The 25,204-nt window shown below is 40.5% G+C and overlaps 1 protein-coding gene across 4 annotated transcripts in view; it reads left to right on the top strand.

The window, feature by feature from the left end:
• The window catches only part of kif2a (kinesin family member 2a), a 147,918-nt gene that overhangs the window by 104,450 nt on the left and 18,264 nt on the right, over positions 1-25,204 (top strand). For 2 of the 4 annotated variants that reach the window (XM_072570998.1, XM_072570989.1), the window contains exons 14-18: positions 33-237; positions 831-941; positions 9,375-9,442; positions 16,429-16,545; positions 18,908-19,055. In XM_072570998.1, the coding sequence (XP_072427099.1) occupies positions 33-237; positions 831-941; positions 9,375-9,442; positions 16,429-16,545; positions 18,908-19,055 (649 nt within the window). The other 2 variants (XM_072571007.1, XM_072571016.1) reach the window with 2 other exon arrangements.

Here is a 25,204-nt window from a genome sequence, read left to right as displayed (position 1 = left end):
ATAAACAAGGTTGTGTTTTATTTATGTTCTAGAACATCTGGTCAGACATCTGCAAATGCTCACTCTTCAAGAAGCCATGCAGTGTTCCAGATTATTCTTCGTAGAAAAGGGAAAATGCATGGAAAATTTTCATTAATTGATCTGGCAGGAAATGAGAGAGGGGCAGACACCTCTAGTGCAGATCGTCAGACACGACTTGAAGGTGCTGAGATTAACAAGAGCCTTTTAGCACTCAAGGTAATTCAATGCAACAACTTCTATATAAGACAAAGTCATGTTTCTCAGTCAGAGCCGAGGACAGTTTTTTTTTTAGAAAGAGATCCTTTTAAGATTTTGTGAAGACTCTCAGCAGGACATAAATACCTTTTTTGTAGTTTGCACTGCTTCAATTGAGGAAAACCTGTTGTCATTAAGCTTTGAATTTAGCATTAAGTAATGTCTACACTAATGCCAACTGTAAAGATCCAGAAATTTTCCCACCACTCACTTGGGCCAGCAGAAATGACCTTAAGATAATCAAATGGGTTCAGATCAGCATTATTTTTTTTGCAGTGTTGCAGGTGGCCAGTTGATTTATTTTTGTGAGTAGCCTATGCATGTGATATTTCATTTGGCAAAGACAATGGAGATCCTTCCTGGCTGTTGCACAATCGTACCTTCATATATATTTTATTGTAGCCATTGGTATGGAACGTGCTGCATAGCTACTATGAATTTCATTTGTTGCCACTAGTGAATTGGTTTACATTACAGAGGGGATTGAGTATTTGAGTATTACTCAAAAGTTTAGAGTAATTTTCTCATTTTTAAATGAACATGTGTAATTACAGGAATGTATCCGAGCCTTGGGTCGAAACAAACCTCATACCCCATTCAGAGCAAGTAAACTTACCCAAGTGCTAAGAGATTCTTTTATTGGAGAAAATTCCAGAACTTGCATGGTATGTAATTTAGTATTATACATTTTTAAGAATCGTTTCTTAGTATCTATCACTTAGTCAAAATGAAAAAATATCTGATTTCTATAATATTGTTGTTCAAGGAATTGTTCTAATTCAGTTTGTGTAAACTAGTTGCTTCTGTCCTGTAATGCACTCCAATCCTCTACTCCCTCTCGGATATGATGATATGATAGAATATGTTTGTAGCTGTTAGTCCTCCATTGTTCCACTTAGATGGTTACTCTGCATATAAACTAGTCTGCAGTCCAAATTTCTACGTAAAGAAGATGCAGCAGAATCTGTTCAGAAGTTGTTTGATGTTATACCCGTTTTTCAACCTAACTGAACAGGCAATGTTAACTCAGAAGCACAAAAGCTAATTGTACTATCCTACTGAATCTGGTTAACAGTAGTTAACTTTACTCTACGGATGCCAATATCTCATCACCAAGTCACCATTTATTTACAGTTGGAGAATCTATGACCGTGATCCAGCCCTGAGTGAATAGGATGCCTGACACTCCTGTTCTTATTTGTCTGCAACAGCTTCCTGATTGGTGCTGTTATTTTCATGTAAACAGAGCTCATGATCTATGAGCTGCTCCTGGGTGATCTCATTACAATCACTTCCTCCCTTCCCCTCTGATTCCAAGGACATTGGTCGATTTTGTTTTTTGCTCCTCCTGGGGACCTTAAGAACTGGGTCAGGTTCCTCTTATTCTGTCTCTGACGGGCAGCGTGTAACGCTTGCCTCTTGCATCTGGTGCATCACAGAAGAAATTCATTCGCTTTTTCAGGCAGCAAGGGTGCCAAGGCAGTGACATCCACTGTATCCATTTCACATTCTGACGTATCTTCTTTAACAGTCAGAATGGCAGTCAAGGAGCTGGGTACATTTTGCTCCTGCACCTTTTGCGAGTTTGCAGCTTTCATATGGTCCATGTGCTTATTCAGGACCATCGCACACACCTGAACTTTATATATCACTGGACCTGGCCTCACATTGACCATGCCTCTCACCCATGCAGGTCCATTCCTGTGGTTCCTACACCAACTTCATTGTCTGAAGTAAACTCTCTCTGTTGCTTAGTGCAGTCTTGTGACTAGTATTGGCATTCTTGAACCCATTTCAACAACCCATCCCCTCCTCACCCTGGACTGGGAAGTGGAATCAGAATCAGAATCCCTACATTGTGGAAACAGGCCCTTTGGCCCAACAAGTCCACGCTGACTCTCCGAAGATTAGCCCAGCCAGGCCCTTTCCCCTACCCTATATTTACCCCTGACTAATGCACCTAACATACATATCCCTGAACACTATGGGCAATTTAGCATGTCCAGTTCACCTAACCTGGCACCGATTTAACCTGGTGTAGCGTCTTCTCCCTGTTTTAAAAACTCTGTAGTTGCATGAGGGGTAATCCTGTAATCAAATAGGAACTGTCCCAGTTTGATATCTAGTGAAGCTGAAGTCTGTTTCTTTGAGCCTGCCTCCAAAGTTTGGACAGCTCTTTCTGCCAGACCATTGGATGATGAATGGTATGGAGCTGTCCTTATATGTACAATCCCATTTGATTTTAGGAAATAATCAATTTCCCTGCTCCTAACTGATGGTTCATTATCTGTGACTGACACTTCTGGGAGAAAATGAGAACTGCAGATGCTGGTGATTAGAGTTGAAAAGTGTGGCACTGGAAACGCACAGTAGGTCAGGCAGCATCTGAGAAGTAGGAGAATTGACACTTTGGGCAAAAGCCCTTCATCACTAATGTCATTCCAGGAGTCCATATGTTGCAAAAGATGTGCACAATGTTTCTGTTGTCGTCCACACATTTGATGAATGAACTCTGCATCTCCAGTCACTTTGAATGGTCATCCATAACGACAAAGAACATTGAGTCAATGAATAGACATGCATTGTAGTCATGTAACCGAGTCCCAACCATTCCTACGAATGTGGGGAAGCTGCTGATGGTACTTTTTGTCCTTGTTGGCAATCTGAGTACGACCCTGTCAGTGTGGTTCTGTCTGCATCCAGTTCAGGTTACCAGATATAACTTCTTGCTAGCAACTTCATTTTGCAAATCCCTGGGTAACCCAGGTGGATGTCAACCAGTATCTGGCAGTGATTTTTTGCTCGGGACAGTGTCTCTTGCTCCTCATAATAATATGTTGTCCTTTACTGGGATTTAGTCTCTCCGGGTCCGAAACGATTTTAATTATAGTTGTGACCCCATCAACATCAGCTGTCTCAGTTTTGCCAGGACTGGATCTTTCTGCATCCAAAGTCTGATATTGTCAGCTTTGACTGGAAGTGTGTCCAGAAGATTTAAACCATTACGGACTCATCCAGTGGTGGTACACTGGTTGTGAATCTGCCAGGGGGAGGGCAGTTCAATGCAGCTGCATTTGCTGCTTGGTCTCCGGGACGGTGTTCCAATTTGTAATTATTTGCATTTAGAATTAGAGCCCACTATTGAATTTGGCCTGAAGCTATGAGTGGCACTGCCTTATCCTCTAAGTAGACCTAGTAGGGATTTGTGGTCTGTTATTATTACAAATTTACATCCGTAAAGATATTGGAACTTCCTGGCCCTAAATATGACCGCCAGATCTTGCTTCACTCTATCTGGACATACTTAGCTCTGCATTTACCAAGTCCTGGATGCACATACTATTGGGCATTCCTCTCTATTGGGCCACCTATGAGGTAATACTACCCCAATGCCATACCGTGAGGCACTTCACCTCAATGCTGAATCTTGCTTGGGATCATAATGTGCCAACACCTTTGAGGACGATATCTGTTTCTTCAGTTCCCTGAAAGCTCTAGCTTGGCTATGTGACCATTTCCAAGGCTGACCCTTTTTTTAAGAGTTGATGCAAAGGGGGTGGTGGGAATTGTTTTCTGGTCAACATACAAGGTGGCCTTGGCTTCCTAGGCCTTCCTGAAAGACTTCTGGATATTCAGTTAGGACTTCACTTAGGCATCCATTTCCTAATCCAAAGATGTTGAGGCAATCTAGATGAATATTTCTCTCCCAATTTTGCCCATCACACTTGGGTCCGAATGTTTTACTACAATCAGTGGGAAGTGAACCAGCTGCTTCTCATATGAGACTGAAACCAAAGTTGCACCCTTAATCTGTCAAGGGTCCCTGGTAAGGGTTCTCAGTCAAACTAGGTCTTGTGCAAACTTGAGAGTTGGAGTCGACCGCAAATTTTGTTAAAGATTGGTTCTGCGATCACTGAAATAGCCACGCTGGTATTGATCTCTATTAAAGCCCAGTGACCATTTAACAGATGTTTATTTTGGTTCGGATTTGGATGTTCCTCAGCAATTAAACTGTTGCAGACCAGATTTAGATGGACTTTCCAGGATGTGCACTCCTCTGGATATCTTACTTAATTTAGGTCTTATGGGACTCTTTTGCTGTCTGAACACATACCAGCAGCAACTACAATGGCTGGCCACCCAGGATCCTGAAGAACATTTTAACCATTTGGCCGAGGCTTGGCTGTGTTTTGAGGTTTTGCTGTGGGCTGACCTAGAGTTTCTGGTCATGACTTTTCCTGAGTGAGGCTCTGCAGTTGCCTTCACTCAAGTGGTATTTCCCAAACTCAGTCAGACTGGCGAGGAGTCCACTTCCATCGGAATACCCTGCGACTCATATGTTCCACGTGCCGCATTTTCCAATGATAAAGCCAGTTGTAGTGCTTGTTTGAAGTCCAGTAGGGCTTCTGCTATTCGAGGCTTTTACATGATTATATCATTAGTCCCACATACCAACCAATCTCTCAACATCCCATTAAGGATTAAACCAAAGTCCCATGTTTCTCCAGTTGTCTTAGCCTAGTCAAAAATCCTGTTACAGATTCCCTCAATTCTTGAATTGCCTTGTAAAATGAAAATGTGTCAGAATAAGAGGCGGCTTTGGGTTGTAATATATCGTAACTAAATCTGTCAACTCTTTAAAAAGTTTTAATATCTGGTGCCTCAGGGAAAGTTAGGTTCCTAATGACTGAGAAGGCTCCGGGTCCACTGCCGTAGTGTCATTTGCCTGGAAAAAATAACGCATTCTTTCCACATACTGGGTCCAGTCTTTGACAGCAGGATCAAATGAGTCAAGCTTGAAATAACTTCACAGAGGCTGGTATACCATTACAAAGTCACCCTTTACTTACATGCGGAGAGTCCTTGATGCTGATCCAACTCCCTCAGAGCCAGTTCTCTAAATGAACAAGATGTCTGACACTCCTGTTCTTATCTATCAGCCAGGGATCCCTAGTCAGGAAAATTGTATTCTGAGATCCGCTTGGCTGAGCTTGTTATAATCACTGCACTTAAGACATGTTTGAGATTAAACATTTGCCTACCTAAAAATCAGTGATCCATCTCTGTCTATTTACTAACCCTCAATCTCTCACGCTGTCTCTTCCTCCATAACCAATACGTCACATTATCTACTCCATCTATAATGCTATCTCCATCCCAAATTCTTGATTCTGCTTTTTCATCCCTCTCTAATCTCTCACTTTCTGTTCAATTTCTGTCCACTTCCTGTCACGCACTTGTCTGTCTCCATTTTCAATCCCTCATTGTCCGTCTCCAGTGGCCTATTTCTCCCCCTCCAATCCCTCACTCATATTTATCTCTCCATCTATAATGCATTGTTTTGTGTGTCTCTGTTTCAAATTCCTGATTCGACTTTTCCATCAATCTCTGCTCTCTCAATCATGCCATCTCGAATCTCACCCTCTTATCTTTCCATCTACAATCCTTCTCTGTGTATTTCTTCTCCAATCACTCTATTACACTGTATCCAATCTCTCATTTTGTTCAGAACTCTATTTCAAATCATTCACTCTCAACCACGTCTCCATTTTCTCACTTTGTCTATCCACATCTCCAGTTCTTCACTCTGTCCAATCCATCATTCTCTCTACCTGTCTATCTCCGAAACCTCATTCTTTCACACACTCTTCATCTTCAGTTATTCATATGCTGTGCCACTACACCTCTAATTATTCACTCTATCATAACACATCCAACATGTCCATTCTGTCTACCTTACCTGCAAATTTACTATCTGTTACTCTGTGTCTCCATGAGTACACGAATTGGGACCGCTTGGAAGGATATGGGCCAAATGCTGGCAAATGGGAGTAAATTAATTTAGGGTATCTGATCAGCATGGTTGAGTTGGACTGAAGAGTTTGTCCCGTACTGTACAACTTGATGACTCTAACTCAAGTTCCTCACTTTAACCGTCTCTCAATTGTTGCTTCTAATTTCTGACTCTTTCTTTCCCCAATTCCATCATAAAATTATTACAAGGCCTATCTCTTATTACTAGGTCTATCACCGTGGGCGGCACGGTGGCACAGTGGTACAGTGATTAGCACTGCTGCTTCACCGCGCCAGAGACCCGGATTCAATTCCCGCCTCAGGTGACTGACTGTGTGGAGTTTGCACATTGTCTTAGTGTCTGCATGGGTTTCCTCTGGGTGCTCCGGTTTCCTCCCACAGTCCAAAAATGTGCAGGTTAGGTGAATTGACCATGCTAAATTACCCGTCGTGTTAGGGGCAGGGATAAATGTCAGGGAATGGGTCTGGGTGGGTTGCGCTTCGGCGAGTTGGTGTGGACTTGTTGGGCAGAAGATCCTGTTTTCACACTAAGTAATCTAATCTAATCTTTATCTCCAATTCCCCCACTGTATCTAGCACATTACCATTTCATAAATCTATCCATATCCTAATCCCCAATCTAATTTCTATTTGGAATGTCTCTGTCTAAATCCAATTTCTTTTTCTGTTAGCGAGCTTTGAGAATATTTACAAAATACTTTTGCAAGAACTGTAACAAACACTACATTGAACAAACAGGCAGAAAACCAGCCACCAGGTTACATGAATACTAGCCACAAAAGGTCATGACCCTCTCTCACTAGTATCCTTACATACAGATGAGGAAGGGCACTACTTTGACTGGGACAGCACATCCATTCTAGGACAAGCCAAACAGAGACACGCATGAGAATTCCTAGAAGCATGGCATTCCAACTGGAACTCTACCAACAAACACATTGACTTGGATCCCATTTACCACCCCGAGACAAAGAACCAGAAATGATGTCATCACAGGAAATGGTGTCACCAACCCAAGGAAACCTAAACACATAAATAGAAAGCAGACCATGCCACTAGTACTTCATCGGGAGGCTCACTGATGATGTTACCTAGTATGGTGATGAAATGTCTGAAAACGAACCTTCCAGCTCAGCGAGTAAACCTACATCCTTTTTCTGTCTTCAGTGGTTCGCTCTGTTTCTTCATTTCTGATCCCTTGTTCTGTTTTTCCTTAAGTCTCTAATCCTTCGCTCTTTCTACCTCTGCGCATCCAGTTCCTCACTGTGCATCTCTCTGTCGCTAACTCTTCAGTCTTGGTCTCTATCCATTCTTTGTATTTCTCCATTTTCAACCCTCCCTTCACTTGGTTCCCTCATCATCAACCCCTCCCTCTGTTTGGCTTAACCTTTCAAATTCCTTAGTCAATTTCAATATCTCCAATCCCTCATCATCCTCTATCTCCAATTTTTCACTCTCTCTATCTCCTCTCCACACCCTAGTTCTGTTGTTGAAAATCTGTCTCGTTTTCCTCAGTTTTTATACATTTCTGTCTCCAAATCTGCACTCATTCTATTTCTTTACCACCACTTCCTCAACCTTTCTATTTCACCATCTCGAGGACTCTCAGATGCTTCGTATCCTTTTTATAGTGATGAAAGCATGATTGGAAGGAATCAAAGCTCTGGTATGGCCACACTTGGAGTATTGTGTACAGTTCTGGTCACCGCATTATAAGAAGAATGTGGAAGCTTTGGAAAGGGTGCAGAGGAGATTTACTAGGATGTTGCCTGGTATGGAAGGAATGTCTTACGCGGAAAGGCTAAGGGCTTTGAGGCTGTTCTCGTTAGAGAGAAGAAGGTTGAGAGGTGACTTAATAGAGACATACAAGATAATCAGGGGGTTAGATAGGGTGGACAGGGCGAGCCTTTTTCCAAGTTTGGGGATGGCATACACGAGGGATCACAACTTTAAAGTGAGGGGAGATAAGTATAAGACAGATGTCAGAGGTAGTTTCTTTACTCAGAGTAGTAAGGGTATGGAATGCTTTGCCTGCATCGGTAGTAGATTCGCCAAGTTTAAGTGCATTTAAGTCTTCATTGGATAGGCAAATGGACTTACACGGAATAACGTAAGTGAGATGGGCTTCAGATTAGTATGACAGGGCGGCGCAACATCGAGGGCTGAAGGGCCTGTACTGCGCAAAACAAAACAAAATGGCACAATCACAAATTGACCCTAATGGGGTCAATGCCAGTGAGACAAGTTGGTTCCTATACTCAATAAACATAAGTTCCTGGCAAACAAATGAAGCATTTCTTCAGAGGCAAGAATTTTAATCCTGCATCTCCAATAACACAAAGGAAGCAGAACTTTTCAAAATGATGCATGATTGCTCAGTCACTGTTACTCAGCTAAGGGTTTACAATTATATTGAAACCAACATTTGCAAATCTTATAATAGTGACAAAGTCATGCTTTCAAAAAAAACCAGACAACCCAAAGATCGGAAAGATGTTATGAAACTTGAAAGGGTTCAGAAAGGATTTACGAGGATATTGACAAGGTTGGAGGGTATGAGCTATAGGGAAAGGCTGAATAGACTGGGGCTGTTTTCCATGGAGCATCTGAGGCTGAGGGGTGACCTTATCGAGGTTTATAAAATCATGAGGGGCATGGATAGGGTAAATATACATGGCCGTTCCCATGGGATGGGGGTGTCCAGAAGTAGAGGGCATAAGTTTTGGCTGAGAGGGGAAGAATTTAAAACGTGTGTGTGTGTGTGTGTGTGTGTGTGTGTGTGTGTAATGAACTGCCAGAGGACATAGTGGAGGCTGCTACAGCTACAACATTTAAAAGGCAATCTGTATGGGATTATGAATAAGAAGGGTTTGGGGGGGATATGGGCGAAGTGCTGGCAAATGGGATTACATTTGTTTAGGATATCTGGTTAGCATAGATGAGTCAGACCTAAGCGTCTGTTTCCATGCTGTGCATCTATGAATCTATAAATCATTGGGATAAGTGCTTCCTATCAGTTCTCCTTCCATAGATTAATTTATTCATTTCAAGTTCTACTGAGCAACTAAGTCTCTGCTTTTGCTCACTGTTACTGACTTTTGACTGTGGATACAATCTGGCTGTGAACATAAATAATTCTGCATTCGTGGTCTGAAATTGCAGTATTTCAAAGGAGTAGTTTACTGGTGGTTTTTACTTCATCATGAATCTTGAACTGGAGATTGGTGAAAATTGTTGATGCATTTGGATTGATATGCAATCTTCTAAACTTTGTGCATTTATAGATCGCAACTATCTCTCCAGGAATGGGTTCATGTGAGAACACACTAAACACACTTAGATATGCAAACAGGTATGATTTTCAAAATGAAGTAAATGAAACAAAGTTGCCATCCCCATTTTCATGTTATAAAGTAAGATCTTATCTGGGAGTCTTTTAATGTTATTTACCTAACTTAAATATTGAAGCTATAAAATTCTGTTTTGTTCCATTTGTAGCAGTATAAGAATTGTTAACGCATTTTGAATTTAAGCTTCAAGTATTTAAATCTTAAATGTCACATGCCTTTCAGTCAAACACTAAGAGCTTAATATTGCATGTTTTGTATGTTCTTGATAGTTTAAGAAGTGAGTTTGATATACTGGAATCTGGAACAAAAAGTTACCATGAAGCTGTTGGATTATCATTAAAGCTCTGTTTGCTCATGTTATTTATGGAAGGAAAGCTGTTGTCCTTCTCATTCTGGCCAACATGTGTCTCCAGAATCATAACAATATAGTTAATTCTTAATAATCTTTGAAATGATCTGAGCAAATCATTTGGTTATCACAAACCGCATTGTGGTGCTAATAACACCAGCCTTGCTAATGATGCACAAATTTTAAAAATTAATCTTTTTCTTCATAGGACTGGGAGGTGTTGTCATGAAGGCCAGGAACCACCAATAAATATTTCGACAGATATTTTTGAAATGTTGTTAATTAAACGGTTGTCTTGCTGCATGTGCAATAAATCTATATTAGTTGGGTTCTGGAAAATCACCACTCCTAATCTATTTCAGATTGAAACAGTGAGGATCTTTGTCTCTGCTCAAGCCTATGAAATCATGATTTCTGTTTTTTCATTCTAAGGATAACAAGGGATATTTCTCCTGAGCCTCAGCAATGTGGGGTGAGGTGGCTAGTTTTCCTGCAGACTGGAGAATAGGTCGGAGGGATACCCCTCCCACTAGTTCGGTATACAGACATAACAGAGAAAAAGACAAATGGCAGTCAGTCAGTTAGATCTACAAAAAAGGCATAGTGCAGTGAATGAGAACATGCCCATATCCTGACCATATTGATTCACAGTGTATACTGTGTGGGATATGACATTATCACTATAACAGAGACATAGTTGAGGGAAGGATAGGACTGGCAGTTCTGTATTCTAGGGAATAGAATCTTCAAGCAAGATGTTCAAAACACTGGATGCCAGAGTATAGAAAATTCAGGGGTTACTTTTTAAAAAACAATTAGCATAGTCAAGAGATGACATGTAAAATACAAGATGATAATGTTAAGGAGAATTCAGACATTTTTATAAGTACACTTGGGGCAAGAGAATAACCAGTAAAAGAGTAGGGTGAATTCGGTACCAAATTGGCAATCTTTTTGGAGCCAAAAGACAGCCTTGCTTTTACTTGAATACCTTGACCTTCTCTACAGTGAATACAAATGTAGTTCAAGGATGGGAGCTGATATACTTGCACAAATTAGCATTGAGAGAGAGGAGGTTTCAGCAGGCTTGAACATGGATAACTCCCCAGACTCAGATAAGATGTATCCCAGGCTGCTGTGGGAGGAAAAGGGGGCGATTGCAGAGGTTCTGACGTTAATTTTCAAATTGTCTGCAGCACAGGAGGGTGACAGAAGTCTGGAGTACAGCTAATATAGTACCATTATCCAGGAAACTACAGGCCAGTAAATCTAACAAGAGTTGTTATCTCTGGTTTGTTACTCGTGCCACATGCTACCGAGATGAGGAATAGGGAGAGAGAGGAGTTGAACACAAGGCTATTGGGATTAATGCAGGAGGGAGGGATTCAGATACCTGGATAATTGGGGTTCATTCTGCGGTAGGTGGGACCTTTACAAACAGGATGGTCTACACCTGAACCAGAAGGGTATCAATATCCTGGGGGGACAATTTGCTAATGTTCTTTGGGAGTGTTTAAACTAATTCAGCAGGAGGGATGGAAACCTGAATTGTAGCTCTGGTGTATACAGGAGGTTGAGAGTAGTGTGGTCATAAGCTCAGCAAGAGTGTATCAGCAGGCAGGAAGGTGGTTTAAAGTGTGTCTGTTTCAACACTAGGAGCATCCAGACGAAGCTGGTTGAACTTGCAGCATGCGTTGGTACCTGGTTCTTCGATGTTGAGGCCATTTTGGAGAAATGGACAAAGCAGGGACAGGAATAGTTGTTGCAGGTTCCGGGGTTTAGATGTTTCACTAAGAACAGGGAAGGTAGTAAAAGAGGGGGAGGTGTGGCATTGTTAGTCAAGGACACTATTATGATGGCAGAAAAGACGTTTGATGAGGACTCATCTACTGAGATAGTAGTGGCTTAGGTTAGAATCAGGAAAGGAGCGGTCACCCTGTTGAGAGTTTTCTATAGGCCTCCGAAAAGTAACAGAGATGTAGAGGAAAGGATTGCAAAAATGATTCTGGATAGGAGCGAGAGTAACAGTGTACTTGTTATGGGGGACTTCAACTTTCCAACTATTGACTGGAAACTCTATAGTTCAAGTACTTTAAATAGGTCAGTTTTTGTCCAGTGTGTGCAGGAGGGTTTCTTGACACAGTATGTAGATAGGCTAGCAGGAGGCGAGGTCACATTTGGATTTGGTACTGGGTAATGAGCCAGGCCAGGTGTTAGATTTGGAGGTAGCTGAGCACTTTGGTGATAGTGACCACAATTCAGTTATGTTTACTTTAACAATGGAAAGGGATAGGTACATACTGCAGGGCAAGAGTTACAGCTGGCGGAAAGGCAATTATGATGTGATTAGGCAAGATTTAGGATGCATAGGATGGGCGTAATTGAAATGTAGAGCTTATTCAAGGTACAGCTACTGCGGGTCTTTGATAAATATGTACCTGTCAGGTAGGGAGGAAGTTGTCAAGTGCAGGAGCTATGGTTTACTAAAGAAGTTGAATCTTTTGTCAAGAGGAAGAAGAAGGCTTATTAAAGGGTGAAACATGAAGGCTCAGTTAGGGCACTTGAGAGTTACAAGCTAGCCAGGAAAGACCGAAAGAGGGAACTAAGAAGAGCCGGGAGGTGACATGAGAAGTCTTTGGCAGGTAGGATCAAGTAAAACCCTAAAGCTGTGTCAGGAATAAAAAAAAATGATGAGAGAAAGATTAGGGTCAATCAAGGATAGTAGTGGGAAGTTGTATGTGTGGAGTCCGAGAATATAGGAGGGCACTATATGAATATTTTTCATCAGTATTCACACTGGAAAAAGACAATGTTGCTGAGGAGAATACTGATTTCCAGGCTATTAGATTAGATGGGATTGAGGTTCACAAGGAGCAGGTGTTAGCAATTCTGAAAAGTGTAGATAAGTCCCCTGGGCCAGATGGGATTTATCCTAGGATTTTCTGGGAAGCTAGGGAGGAGATTGCAGAGCCTTTGGGTTTGATCTTTTTGTCATCATTGTCTACAAGAATAGTGCCAGAAGACTGGAGGATAGCAAATGTTGTTATTCTCTTGTTCAAGAAGGGGAGTAGAGACAACCCTGATAATTATAGACCAGTGCGCCTTACTTCAGTTGTGGATAAACTGTTGGAAAAGGTTATAAGAGGAAGGATTTATAGTCCTCTAGAGAAGAATAAGTTGAGTAGAGATGGTCAACACGAATTGTGAAGGGTAGGTCATGCCTCACAAACCTTATTGAGTTCTTTGAGAACGTCACCAAACTCGTGGATGAGTGTGAAGTGGTTGATGTGGTGTATATGGACTTCAGTAAGGCATTTGATAAGGTACCCCACGATAGGCTATTGCACAAAAAATGGAGACATGAGATTGAGGGTAATTTAACAGTTTGGATCAGAAATTGACAAGTTCTAAGAAGGCAGAGGGTGGTGGTTGATGAGAAATGTTCATCCTGGAGTTCAGTTATCAGTGGCAGACTGCAAGGGTCTCTTTTGGGGCCACTGCTGTTTTTCATTTTTATAAATTATCTGGATAAGGGTGTAGAAGGATGGGTTAGTAAATTTGCGGATGACACTAAGGTCGGTGGAGTTGTGCAGAAGGATGTTGCAGGTTACAGAGGGACATAAATAAGCTGCAGAGCTGGGCTGAGAGTTGGTAAATGGTGTTTAATGCAGAAAAGTGTGAGGTGATTCATTTTGGAAGGAGTAACAGGAATACAAGGTACTGGGCTAATGGTAAGATTCTTGATAGTGTGGATGAGTAGAGAGATCTGTGTCCATGTGCATAGATCCCTGAAAGTTGCCACCCAGTTTGACAGGATTGTTAAGAAGGTGTACGGTGTGTTAGCTTCTGTTAGTGGAGGGATTGAGTTTCGGAGCTATGAGGTCATGTTGCAGCTGTTCAAAACTCTGGTGTGGCTGCACTTGGAGTATTGTGTACAGTTCTGGTCGCCCCATTCTCTGAAGGATGTGGAAGCATTGGAAAGTGTACAGAGGAGATTTACCAGGATATTGCCTGGTATGGAGAGAATGCCGTATGAGGAAAGGCTGAGAGGCTTGAAGCTGTTTTCGTTAGAAGAAGTTTGAGAGGTGACTTAATTGAGACATATAAGATGATCGGAGGATTAAATAGGGTGGACAGTGAGAGCCTTTTTCCTTGCATGGTGATGATTAGCACTAGGGAACATAGCTTTAAATTGAGGGGTGATAAATATAGGACAGATGTCAGAGGTAGTTTCTTTACTCGGAGAGTGGTAAGGACATGGAATGCCCTGCCTACAAAGAGAGATACAAAGAATAGAACATTACAGCGCAGTACAGGCCCTTTGGCCCTCAATATTGCGCCGACCTGTGAAACCAAATTCCACTATCCCATTGTCATCCATATGTTTATCCAATGAACGTTTAAATGGCCTTGATGTTGGCGAGTCTACTAGTGTTGCAGGCAGGGAGTTCCACGCCCTTACTACTCTGAGTAAAGCACCTACATCTGTTTTCACACTTTCCAGAATTGTTACGACCTCCTCCTTGTGAACCTCAATCTGTCTAGTCTAACAGCCTGTGTCTTTAGTATTCTCATTGCCTTTTTCCAGTGCGAATATTTATGAAAAATAATCATTTAGTGCCTCTCCTATTTCCTCGGATTCCACACACAACTTCCTACTACTGTCCCTGACTGGCTATAATCTTACCCTAGTGTCCCCTAGAAGGCAGCAGAACAGGTTAAGAATACATATGGGATACTTGCCTTTATCAGTACAGGTTGTTTTGTTATGATGCAGGTTTTGTCAGTGAATTTGCTGTAACGCAATTGATGAATTGAGGATGCTCTTTCTACAGTGTGAACTTTTAAACGTGTTGGCTGTAATACGATTACATCACCAGTGCTTTAACTGCTGTTACTAAAGTGTGATTTTTCTATAATGTGGGATTGCACAAGAACGCAACCATTGCATTATCGAAGAACTAACTGTAATGGCATTTAATACACAAGCAAGACAGTTATGGAAGAGTTTATATAACATTAATTATGTCACAGTTGACGTACTGTATGAAGTTCTGTTCATCACACTGCAGGCAGAGTATGATTGCACTAGAAGGGGTGCAGAAGACGTTCACCAGAGTGTTGCCTGTGCTGAAGTGATTCAGGTTTGAAGAGGGACGAGATAAGCTTGGATTATTTTCCTTGGAGCAGAGTGTCTAAGGAGGGATCTGATTGATGTGTACATAACTCTGAGGGAGATAGACAAAGTAGTTAGGAGAAACCTCTTCTCCCTTCGTTGAGGGGTAGATAACTAGGAGCACCATTTTAAAGTAAGGAACAAGAAGTTCACCCAGAGGGTGAAGGGTGTCTGGAACTCTCAAACTAAAAGGGTAGTAGAGGTGGGAAATCTCAAAACATTGAAGAATTACTCAGATAAGCACTCTAAATGCCACAACGTACAAAGCTACGGGTCATGTGCTGGGAAATGAGATAGAATAGATGGATTTTTGATGATCAGTGTGGACACCTGGGGTGGCACGGTGGCTCAGTAGTTAGTACGGCTGCCTCATTGCACCAGGGACGAGGGTTCAATTCCACCCTTGGGCTACTGTCTTTATGGAGTTTGCACATTCTCCCCGTGCCTGCGTGAGTTTTCTTTGGCCGTCCGGTTTCATCCAACGGTCCAAAGATGTGCAGTTTAGGCGGATTGGCCATGCTAAGTTGCCCATAGTTGAGAGTGTGGTGCTAGAAAAGCGCAGCAGGTCAGGCAGCATCCGAAGAGCAAGAAAATTGATGTTTAGGAATTGCTGATGCTTATGCCCGAAACATCGATTCACCTGCTCCTCGGATGCTGCCTGACTTGCTGTGCTTTTCCAGCACCACACTGTTGATGCTGCTGTTATTATTCCAAATGTTTTAAACAAAAACCTAAGGTCTCTCAAGCTGTTTACTTTATTGGCTTGGAACAGGCCACTCAGTATCTCTGTCTTAACCTCCCTTCTTAAAATAAAAAGGACAAAGTATACCTCTTAAAGCCATAGTGTCATCATAACGACATGTTGTTCTGTGCAATCAGTTTATATCTGCAAAATTTAGCACCTTAATGATTTGTAACTGGTCATCTTTCACCAAGTGTTCTCAGTCCACCTTAAGGAGGATTGAGGAAACACACATTGAGAAAATAATTTCTAATCACGAGACTGTTTAATCTCATAGCCGTGAACATCACTGTACGTAAGAGAATATTTGAGGGAAAGACTCAAACTTGTAATAATTTCTGGATATAATTGTTTAATGGAGTAAATAATTGAATGGTGTAAATAATTTAATTTGACAGTTATTGATGTAGTACACAAAATAAAATATCAAATAATTTGTAAAACACAATTTTAGTTGAAATTAAAATTACTTTTAGCCATAGTTCATTAACATTCTAGTATTGCAAATGAAGCTGTTTAAGATAAAGGTAACAATTTTGCTGGCTTCAGCTTCATATTTGACTGTTAATTTTGACCTTTTGTAAAAAGCAGAATTTTGCTGAAGTATTATTTCTAGAATTACATGTCATATTTTTAATGTTCTAGCTTTAAAAATGTGTCTTTTACTGTTCCCTCCTGACTGGGTTTCCCCCTTTGTTCACTCATTTGCTTGATACTGCAGAGTAAAGGAGTTTGGAATAAGTCCCTCGGATATTCCCTTTCAGCAAGGTGGTGGGAGCCGTTCTGACCTCTCTCCTACCTACCTCGAATATGATGACTTCCCTCCTTCACCTACCAGGTCTTCTATGTCTTTCTATCAGTTTCTTTTCCTTCTACTACCTCTCATTCCTTTTATACTGGCCTTTATGATCCATCAATTACTACGAGCTCTACCATTAAAGCAAAATACTGTGGTGTAAATCTGAAAATAAAAACAGCAAACCTGGAAATACTTTGCAAGTTTTTCAGTGGCTGTGAAGAAACAGTTAGTTGTTCAGTTCTGATGAAAGATTTTTTTTACTCTACACCAATACTGCCAGACTTGCTAAGTAATTTTCAGTATTTTCTGTTTTTACTATAAACTGTACCTTTTGTTTATTTGTCAGAATTTGTATAAAGTTCTGTTGCATGTCTTTCACCCCTTCACCTTTTCCCATTTTTGTTGGAGTGTTTACCAAAACTCTGTTTTTGCATGGTTATATGTATATTTTTAGTTGCAGTGTAATTTTCAGCAGTGGTATTGTATGTTTTCAAATGACATTTGTGCATGGCTCAAAAATTAAAACTGCAGAACCACAAGAATAGATGAGAAGCTGGCAGAAGTCTCAATTCTGCAATTTTACTAAATGGCTGTAAATGTGCAGTGGAAGATGCAAATATATTTGCTGAACATGTTGGGGACAATTTTTTTAAAAAAGCTTGTGAACAGAGAACTTCCTTTCATGTGTTGCATTTCATTGTTCGCACTGGTCAGTCAGACCAGGAACAGTGTTTGTGCATTGTAGTTTTCTGGATGTTTTAGTCCAGCAGTGCTAAATTCAAGCTCTACTGATAGAGGTTATGCCTTGATCATCTTGTTGATTATTTATATACAGTTTGTTCGCCATTGCAGAAAGTGAAATGGTCAATTTGTTTTCATTTACAATATGTAAGTTACCTATTTATTACAGTTAGTAATTGCAATTTCAAGCAGACATTTCAAATTGTATAAAATGTGTTGCTGTTATGGCATTGTGACATCACACTTGTCTTGTACCACTTCCTCTTTATGGTCTGGCATTCTAAAATGACTTGCCTTGATAGGTTCAGGTAGCATTCAGTTAGTGAGTTGTTTGAAGTTTTGTCATGAGAGATTGAATTCAGCTGTTTGAGAAGTCAAAAGTCCTATCCTTTCAAACTTTACATCGAAAGACCAGCTCCTTTATTTTATTCTTAAGAATCTGGAGCTTTGCAGAAATACAATGCCCCTTCCTCATCTCCCTTACATATATAATGGAGTGAAGCCCTTCATTTGTTTTTTCCCATCATCCGCAAGGATATAAAATTCAGCTCCCTGTATTAGTTTAAAACCAAAGAACAGCAGATGTTGGAAATCTGAAACAAAAGCAGAAAATACTGGAGAAACTCAGCAGGTCTGCAGCATCTGTGAAGAGGAAACTGAATTAATCTTTCAAGTCCAGTGATTCTGTTCTAATCTTGAGGGTCAGTGGACCCAAAACATTAATTTACAGGTTTTTGGTCCTTTTAACACTGTGTGCAGCAGCCGTGATCTAGCTTAGCAAGAGCATAAAAGATGCTTTCCAAAGTAGTTGTACTGCTATAGATCTATCATATCTGCAAATCCTCTTTGACGTTTGGAATGTGAACTACCAAGATCGGTCTCTGTACAAGTTCAGATGAATCAGACCATGACATTGGATGTGTAGTTTTGTTTATTTTGGCCCAATGGACAGGTCTTGTCTTTTGGTTTTACTCTGAACAATGAGGAATTGACTGGCACTCAATAGAAATTTGTTGTAGAACATGGTTGCTTTCATTCATCGTGGAACTGGATGCCTAGCTTGAGAATATGGTTACCACAACACAGGTGGTAGTTTGACCTGGTTTCTTCTCTGTGTGGGAGAAGGGTAATAGTTTTCAGCAGTGTGTGAAACTGAGAGTGATGAAAATATCACCTTCTTTCCAGTCAAAGGAAGGCTCTGTGATGGTGTCCAAAATTAGTGGCAGTTAATCAAGATTCAATGATAGGGAGAGACAAAGTAAAGGTCTTTTCTGAAGTAGTACTCGGATAGTTTTCCTTTACTTCCCATGGTATCATGAAGGTTTATATTTGTATGTAAAAGTTAACCTTCATTCACCGTAAGAGGTTCTTAGCTGAGGTATCTTCTAGATAATATTCTGCAGTATTAATTTTTTGCAAAGCATGCACAAGTTCAATAACTGGTTATTGATATTTTGCTAAACCAAAGCTATATGTTTTATTTTTGGTACACGTTTTATTACTTGAATATGCCAATTTTATGTGAATCTTATTATAAATCTACAAGTTCAGTCTATTATGGCAGTAAGATTGAAGTCTAAATCTAACTGGAGAAATTATCCTTAAAAGTGCACCTGTCATCATGATATATTTTATTTCTCCTTCCCCAAAAATATGCCAGAGTGAAAGAGTTAATTGTGGATCAAAATGGTCCAGGAGAAGGACGGGCTAATATACTTGTACCAAATCAGCTCGATGCTTTAGAAGCTCAGTGGGGACTTGGTAGCTCTCCCCAACGAGATGACCTGAAACTCCTCTGTGAACAAAATGTGAGTCTTTTTGATTGATTTTAAGTAATGTCTAAGCATACGCTTAGTATTGCGAAACGTTTGCTCTCAACTACTCTTTAGTACTCTGTCTAAATTGTTCTCATAATTTTAAATGTTTGGTTGAGAACAGATACTCAGTAATAGTGGCGATCTGTAAAATATAATTGCATATATGTGATTTTATATTTTCACACAACTTTTATCCAGTTTTTAAAAAAAATCCGTACTATTAGTTTTGATGATCTAAGTCTCACCCTCTGGGAGTAAAGACCATTTATTTAACTTTAAAAATGCAACCTGTTTCAACATCATTTTTAAACAGCTCTTTGTTTAAATGTACTTTATAATCTGTCACCTCTGCTATTCCAAGACGTTAGTAAAAGTATGATTAAAATGTCGGTTACAACTTTCCTTTCATCATAATTGTTTTTTGTGGAAATACACTTTGCATTTGGAGGAATGTCACCCACTTCAGTGTCTTCATTTTCTGGTAGAAATGTCTACATTTTACATGCTTCAAAGCTTTAAAAAGAATTGCTTAGGTTTTCCCATTGTGTGGCCATTTTAGATCATGTGGATTATCATTGTATGGTTGGATGGCATACACATTAAGCCAGAGCTATGTGCATACTTTTAAATTTAAAGGTCACTTGGTAAATGTGGCACAATCTTTGTCCATCCATCTGAGAAAATGTTTTTGTTTTGTCTCCAGTTTTAACATTTAACATTGGATACAGAACTGGCTCAAAGGTAGAAGACAGAGGGTGGTGGTGGAGGGTTGTTTTTCAGACTGGAGGTCTGTGACCAGTGGAGTGCCACAAGGATCGGTGCTGGGTCCTCTACTTTTTGTCATTTACATAAATGATTTGGATGCGAGCATAAGAGGTACAGTTAGTAAGTTTGCAGATGTCACCAAAATTGGAAGTGTAGTGGACAGCAAAGAGGGTTACCTCAGATTACAACAGGATCTGGACCAGATGGGCAAATGGGCTGAGAAGTGGCAGATGGCGTTTAATTCAGATTAATGCGAGGTGCTATATTTTGGTAAAGCATATCTTAGCAGGACTTGTGCACTTAATGGTAAGGTCCTTGGGAGTGTTGCTTAACAAACAGACCTTGGAGTGCAGGTTCATAGCTCCTTGAAAGTGGAATTGCAGGTAGATAGGACAGTGAAGAAGGCATTTGGTATGCTTTCCTTTATTGCTCAGAATATTGAGTACAGGAGTTAGGAGGTCATGTTGCGGCTGTACAGGACAGTGGTTAGGCCACTGTTGGAGTATAGCGTGAATTCTGATCTCCTTCCTTTTGGAAGGATGTTGTGAAACTTGAAAGGGTTCAGAAAAGATTTACAAGGATGTTGCCAGGGTTGGAGGATCTGAGCTACAGGAAGAGGGTGAACAGGCTGGGGCTGTTTTCCCTGGAGCTAAGGAGGCTGAGGGGTGACTTTATAGAGGTTTTATAAAATTGAGGGGCATGGATAGGGTAAATAGGCAAAGTCTTTTCCCTGGGGTTGGGGAGTCCAGAACTAGAGGCCATAGGTTTAGGATGAGAAGGGAAAGATATAAAAGAGACCTAAGGGACAACTTTTCCACGCAGAGGGTGGTACATGTATAGAATGAGCTGCCAGAGGATGTGGTGGAAGCTGGTATAATTGCAACATTTAAGAGGCATTTGGATTGGAATATGAATAGGAAGGGTTTGGAGGGATATGGGCTGGGTGCTGGCAGGTGGGACTAGATTGGGTTGGGATATCTGGTCGGCATGGACAGGTTGGACCGAAGGGTCTGCTTCCATGCTATACATCTCTATGACTCCATTTCATGCAAAGTGTTATGAAAATGTGGATGTACTGTACCTTTTAAGAAAATTAAAATCTAGCAAGTGTTCTGAACCAGAAATTATGTAACCTTTTTAGTCCAGCAGATGGTGTAGCTGGTTGCCTGGAGACAAAAACAAATTTGAATTAGGCCAATCAGTTTAAATTATACCCCTAAAAATACCAATCTTCAATCAAGTTTGAATTGAGTATATTGACTATTAAAAGCCAATGACACAATCTGATGCTTTGGCGGTATAAGACCGGCACCCCTAGGTGATCTCCTGTAGGTAGTTCATGTGCTACCCATAACACCTCCTGTCTGTATGTTACCAACAGTTTGGAGCACTTCGGCCCATTTCTCTTCTGCACTAACCTGCTGTGGTCTCCATTTCTGTCTTAGGATTCTATCCTTCAGATAATAACCCTCGGAATATTCTGTCTCCTTTTCAGAGTATGCATCCTCATGCGTCTCTGTTATTGTTATGTCTTGCTGTTGCAAGTCTGTCAGCCTTTCAGGACTAAACACTTCTGTCTGACCCTCTCCATTACATCAAACAGGGTATCCACTAACTGAACCTCAATTTCTTCATCTTTCTCCTTGCTTTGTGTTGTGAATTATGATCAGGAGCTCTGGTTACTACACAGTCTGGGGAAATACGAGGATATTTCTGTTTTGACTCCCCCGTTTCTTGGTCTTCCTTGAGCTTCTCCACTACCAAATCAATCCCAAGAACAAACTGAATTCCTGGAACTGACATTCTGTCAATCACTCCCACTGTAACTTCCCCATTCTTGAGTTGGCTGTCCAACCTGGTCTTACATAGTGAAACACTAAATTCTGTCATTCTATTCCACAAATTACCACACTGTCTGGTAACAGATCAGAAAGAGTGCATATTCGCTCATCCATTACTATCAGCGACCAGTTAGATCCTGTATCTCTCAAAATTGTAACTTTGTGTCCTTCTCCTCCTGTTCTTTCTTTCTGAGTAAACTTTACCCACAGAGGCAAATTCTTAGTAGAGATCAGGTACTAACTTGATGCCCAACCACTGCCTAGGCTGTGTAGTCTCCTGCAGCTCCTCGGCTCTTCTTGGAGTCTCCTTTACTACCTTCACTAATTCCACAGGCTTAGCTTCTTTTACCACCTCTTTTTCCACAACGCCTTTCTTTAACGACTAGGACTGTGACTTTACGTGTCCCACCGTCTGGCAGTGAAAACACCTTTTCTCAGTGCCTTTCTGAAACAACCGGCACTGTAATTTTCTGTGTCCCACTCCATTTCAGTTAAAATCACCTGAGGCCTCTCACCTCCTTTTCATCCTCTTGGGCTTCTTTAACAGGTGGTAAATTCTTACCAGTGTTCTATTCATTCTTTCCTAGTGTAGGATCTCCCCCTTCTCCCAATTTTTCTCCCTAACAGGACAAAATTCTGGCTTGAAGCTTGTCATAGAGTCATAGAGATGTACAGCATGGAAACAGACCCTTAGGTCCAACCTGTCCATGCCGACCAGATATCCCAACCCAATCTAGTCCCACCTGCCAGCACCCAGCCCATATCCCTCCAAACCCTTCCTATTCATATACCCATCCAAATGCCTCTTAAATGTTGCAATTGTACCAGCCTCCACCACATCCTTGGGCAGCTCATTCCATACACGTACCACCCTCTGCGTGAAAAAGTTGCCCCATGGGTTTCTTTTATATCTTCCTCTCTCACCCTAAACCTATGCCCTCTAGTTCTGGACTCGCTGACCCCCAGGGAAAAGACTTTGCCTATTTATCCTATCCATGCCCATCATAATTTTGTAAACCTCTATAAGGTTTCCCCTCAGCCTCCGAAGCTCCAGGGAAAACAGACCCAGCCTGTTCAGCCTCTCCCTGTAGCTCAGATCCTCCAACCCTGGCAACATCCTTGTAAATCTTTTCTGAACCCTTTCAAGTTTCACAACATCTTTCCGATAGGAAGGAGACCAGAATTGCATGCAATATTCCAACTGTGGCCTAACCAATGTATCTTATGCACTAACGTGTATTCATCTGCTAATTCTGCTATCCTTCTCACTTCCTGAAATTTCTGTTCCTCCATGTGAATTCATACCATCTCCAGAAGTGAGTTTTTAACCTCCTCTAGCAGAATAATCTCTTGTAGAGCCTCAAACTTCCTGTCTATCAAAATGGCTATGTTTAATTCTTTGAAACTCAACGTAAGTCTCTCTTGGTTCCTTTTTTGTTTCTGATCTGCTGTCTATATGCTTCTGATAACAATTCATAAGCACTGAAAATAGCCTGTTTAACCTCTACATAATCTCTTGACACCTCATCTGACAGTGTGCCAATACCTCACTAGCTCTGCCTGCCAGTTTAGTCTGAATCAGCATTACCCATAAATCCTTGGACCACTCCATCTCCTTAGCCAATTTTACAAATGAAATAAAGAAGCCTTCAACATCTTTCTCATCAAACTGTGGCAGAGTTTTGACATATTTGTATATATCAATATATTCTCTTTTTATCTCCATTCTTCTATTAACTAGATTTTGCTAAGTCACAGCTTCTCAAGTTCAAATTCTCTTTCTTTCTCTCTCCCTTTCTTCTTTCTCTCTTTGCTCAGCTAAGAATCTTCTCTCGTTTTTATTCCTCTCTCATTGGTTATCTTCTAACTCCATTTTCCTCAATTGTAATTTAAGTTTTTCTACTTCTACTGCACTTGTCTGTTTCTTTGATACACCTGAGTGTTTGAGTAACTCTCTTACAATTTGAGCTTTACTTCTGTCCTTGGTTAAACCCAAATCTAACTTCATTTGCTAATTCTATAAGTATGGCCTTTTTCTTTCCTTCACAACTTTCTTAGCAAGTTTGAGAATTATCTTCAAATCCCAGAACCTCGTCAGCAATTTTAAGAGCCATTTTTCTCACTTTTAGTCAACCACATGTCACCGAAATTAAACAAATTGCCTCACCTATATTTTATTTAGAGATCGAGGACACTAACCTGATTTTTCGTACCCCTAAATCTATTCAAATCTATCTAAACCAGTTCAAATCTCGACATGAACCTCCAAACTGTTACTTCACAGGGTAAACCCTCCTGCTTGATTTAAAGCAGCAAGACAGAAAAGATTTAGTCCGTGTAGTAATCTGTGAAAATTCAAGAGGCCAAAACCATTTAAAGTAAAAATTAACAACTTTATTTCTTAAAGTATTACCGAGAATAATTAACTAACAACTATTTACCTCTAATCTATCTTTTACTTTCCCTTCAATAATACTAGTCTGATAACACCTTCAATTAAGATTTCTGAAAAATTCAAATTTCAAAACCAGCCAGCGATCAAATCTTCTCTTTATATCTTCCTGAGTAGATTTGCTCTCCAGGTTGGTGTTGATGTTTTCTCTGTGTAAACTCCTTCTCTGGACAGACACCTCTCAGAGTTCTGACTAGCAGCCTACATCTGTTGGTCTTTTGGCAGTTCTCTCCTAACTGTTTAATTTTTCCTGGTCTTATATCCCTAAAGCATCGGATAGTGTCATTGGCTTTTAATTGTCAATATACTCGATTCAAATTTGATTGGAGTTTGGTTCTTTTTGGTCTATAATTTAAACTGATTGGCCTAATTCAAATTTGTTTTTGTCTCCAGGCAACTAGCTACACTAGCTGCTGGACTAAAAGGTTACACTATATCTGGTTCAGAACACTTGGTGCTGTCAGGTAGTTCTGCTAGCTTTTAACTTAAAAGGTACAGTACACCCACATCTTCATAACAAAGGTCAACATGAGCTTGCAGGCAGTTCTTTGGATCATTATTATAAATAGAAAAGAATGCAGCAATAGTTCTAAAATAAGCCCCATGGGAGTTCACTAGAAACCTACCTCCACGTAGAATTACTGTGATTAATACCACCTCCGTCAATGAGAATTCAGCCAGTTCTTTAGCGAATCTCAAAGCATAATTTGAGAAATAATTTTCTATATTAAAATTGCTTTGGGCAAGAGCAAAAATCTAGCATAGTTTCTTGTTAATATCAGTAAAATTCTTCTTCTGTGCACATACATTTAGAGAAAGAAAGTATGAGGGCATGTAATTGGACATTCAGGATATAGATTAATATCCATTTTAACAGGATTAGAAGGTACTTTACTATTCTTTACTTAGTTGGCAGTAGAAATCAGCAACATCTCCACTCCCCCACCAAAACCCCTGGTGACTGAGATGATGTGTAGTTGAGCTCAAAATGTAGCAGTTTTCAAACATGCAAATAGTTTGTGCACCTCCACATAACCAAATAAACTTTTATAGGCAGTTTTCATGTTTTCCGCAAGCTTACT

The sequence above is a fragment of the Chiloscyllium punctatum genome, chromosome 1, assembly GCF_047496795.1.
Source record: "Chiloscyllium punctatum isolate Juve2018m chromosome 1, sChiPun1.3, whole genome shotgun sequence".
In the NCBI taxonomy this organism is placed as follows: Eukaryota; Metazoa; Chordata; class Chondrichthyes; order Orectolobiformes; family Hemiscylliidae; genus Chiloscyllium; species Chiloscyllium punctatum.
The sequence above is the reverse complement of the archived record's forward strand: the minus strand, read 5'-3'. Positions and strand labels throughout refer to the sequence as shown.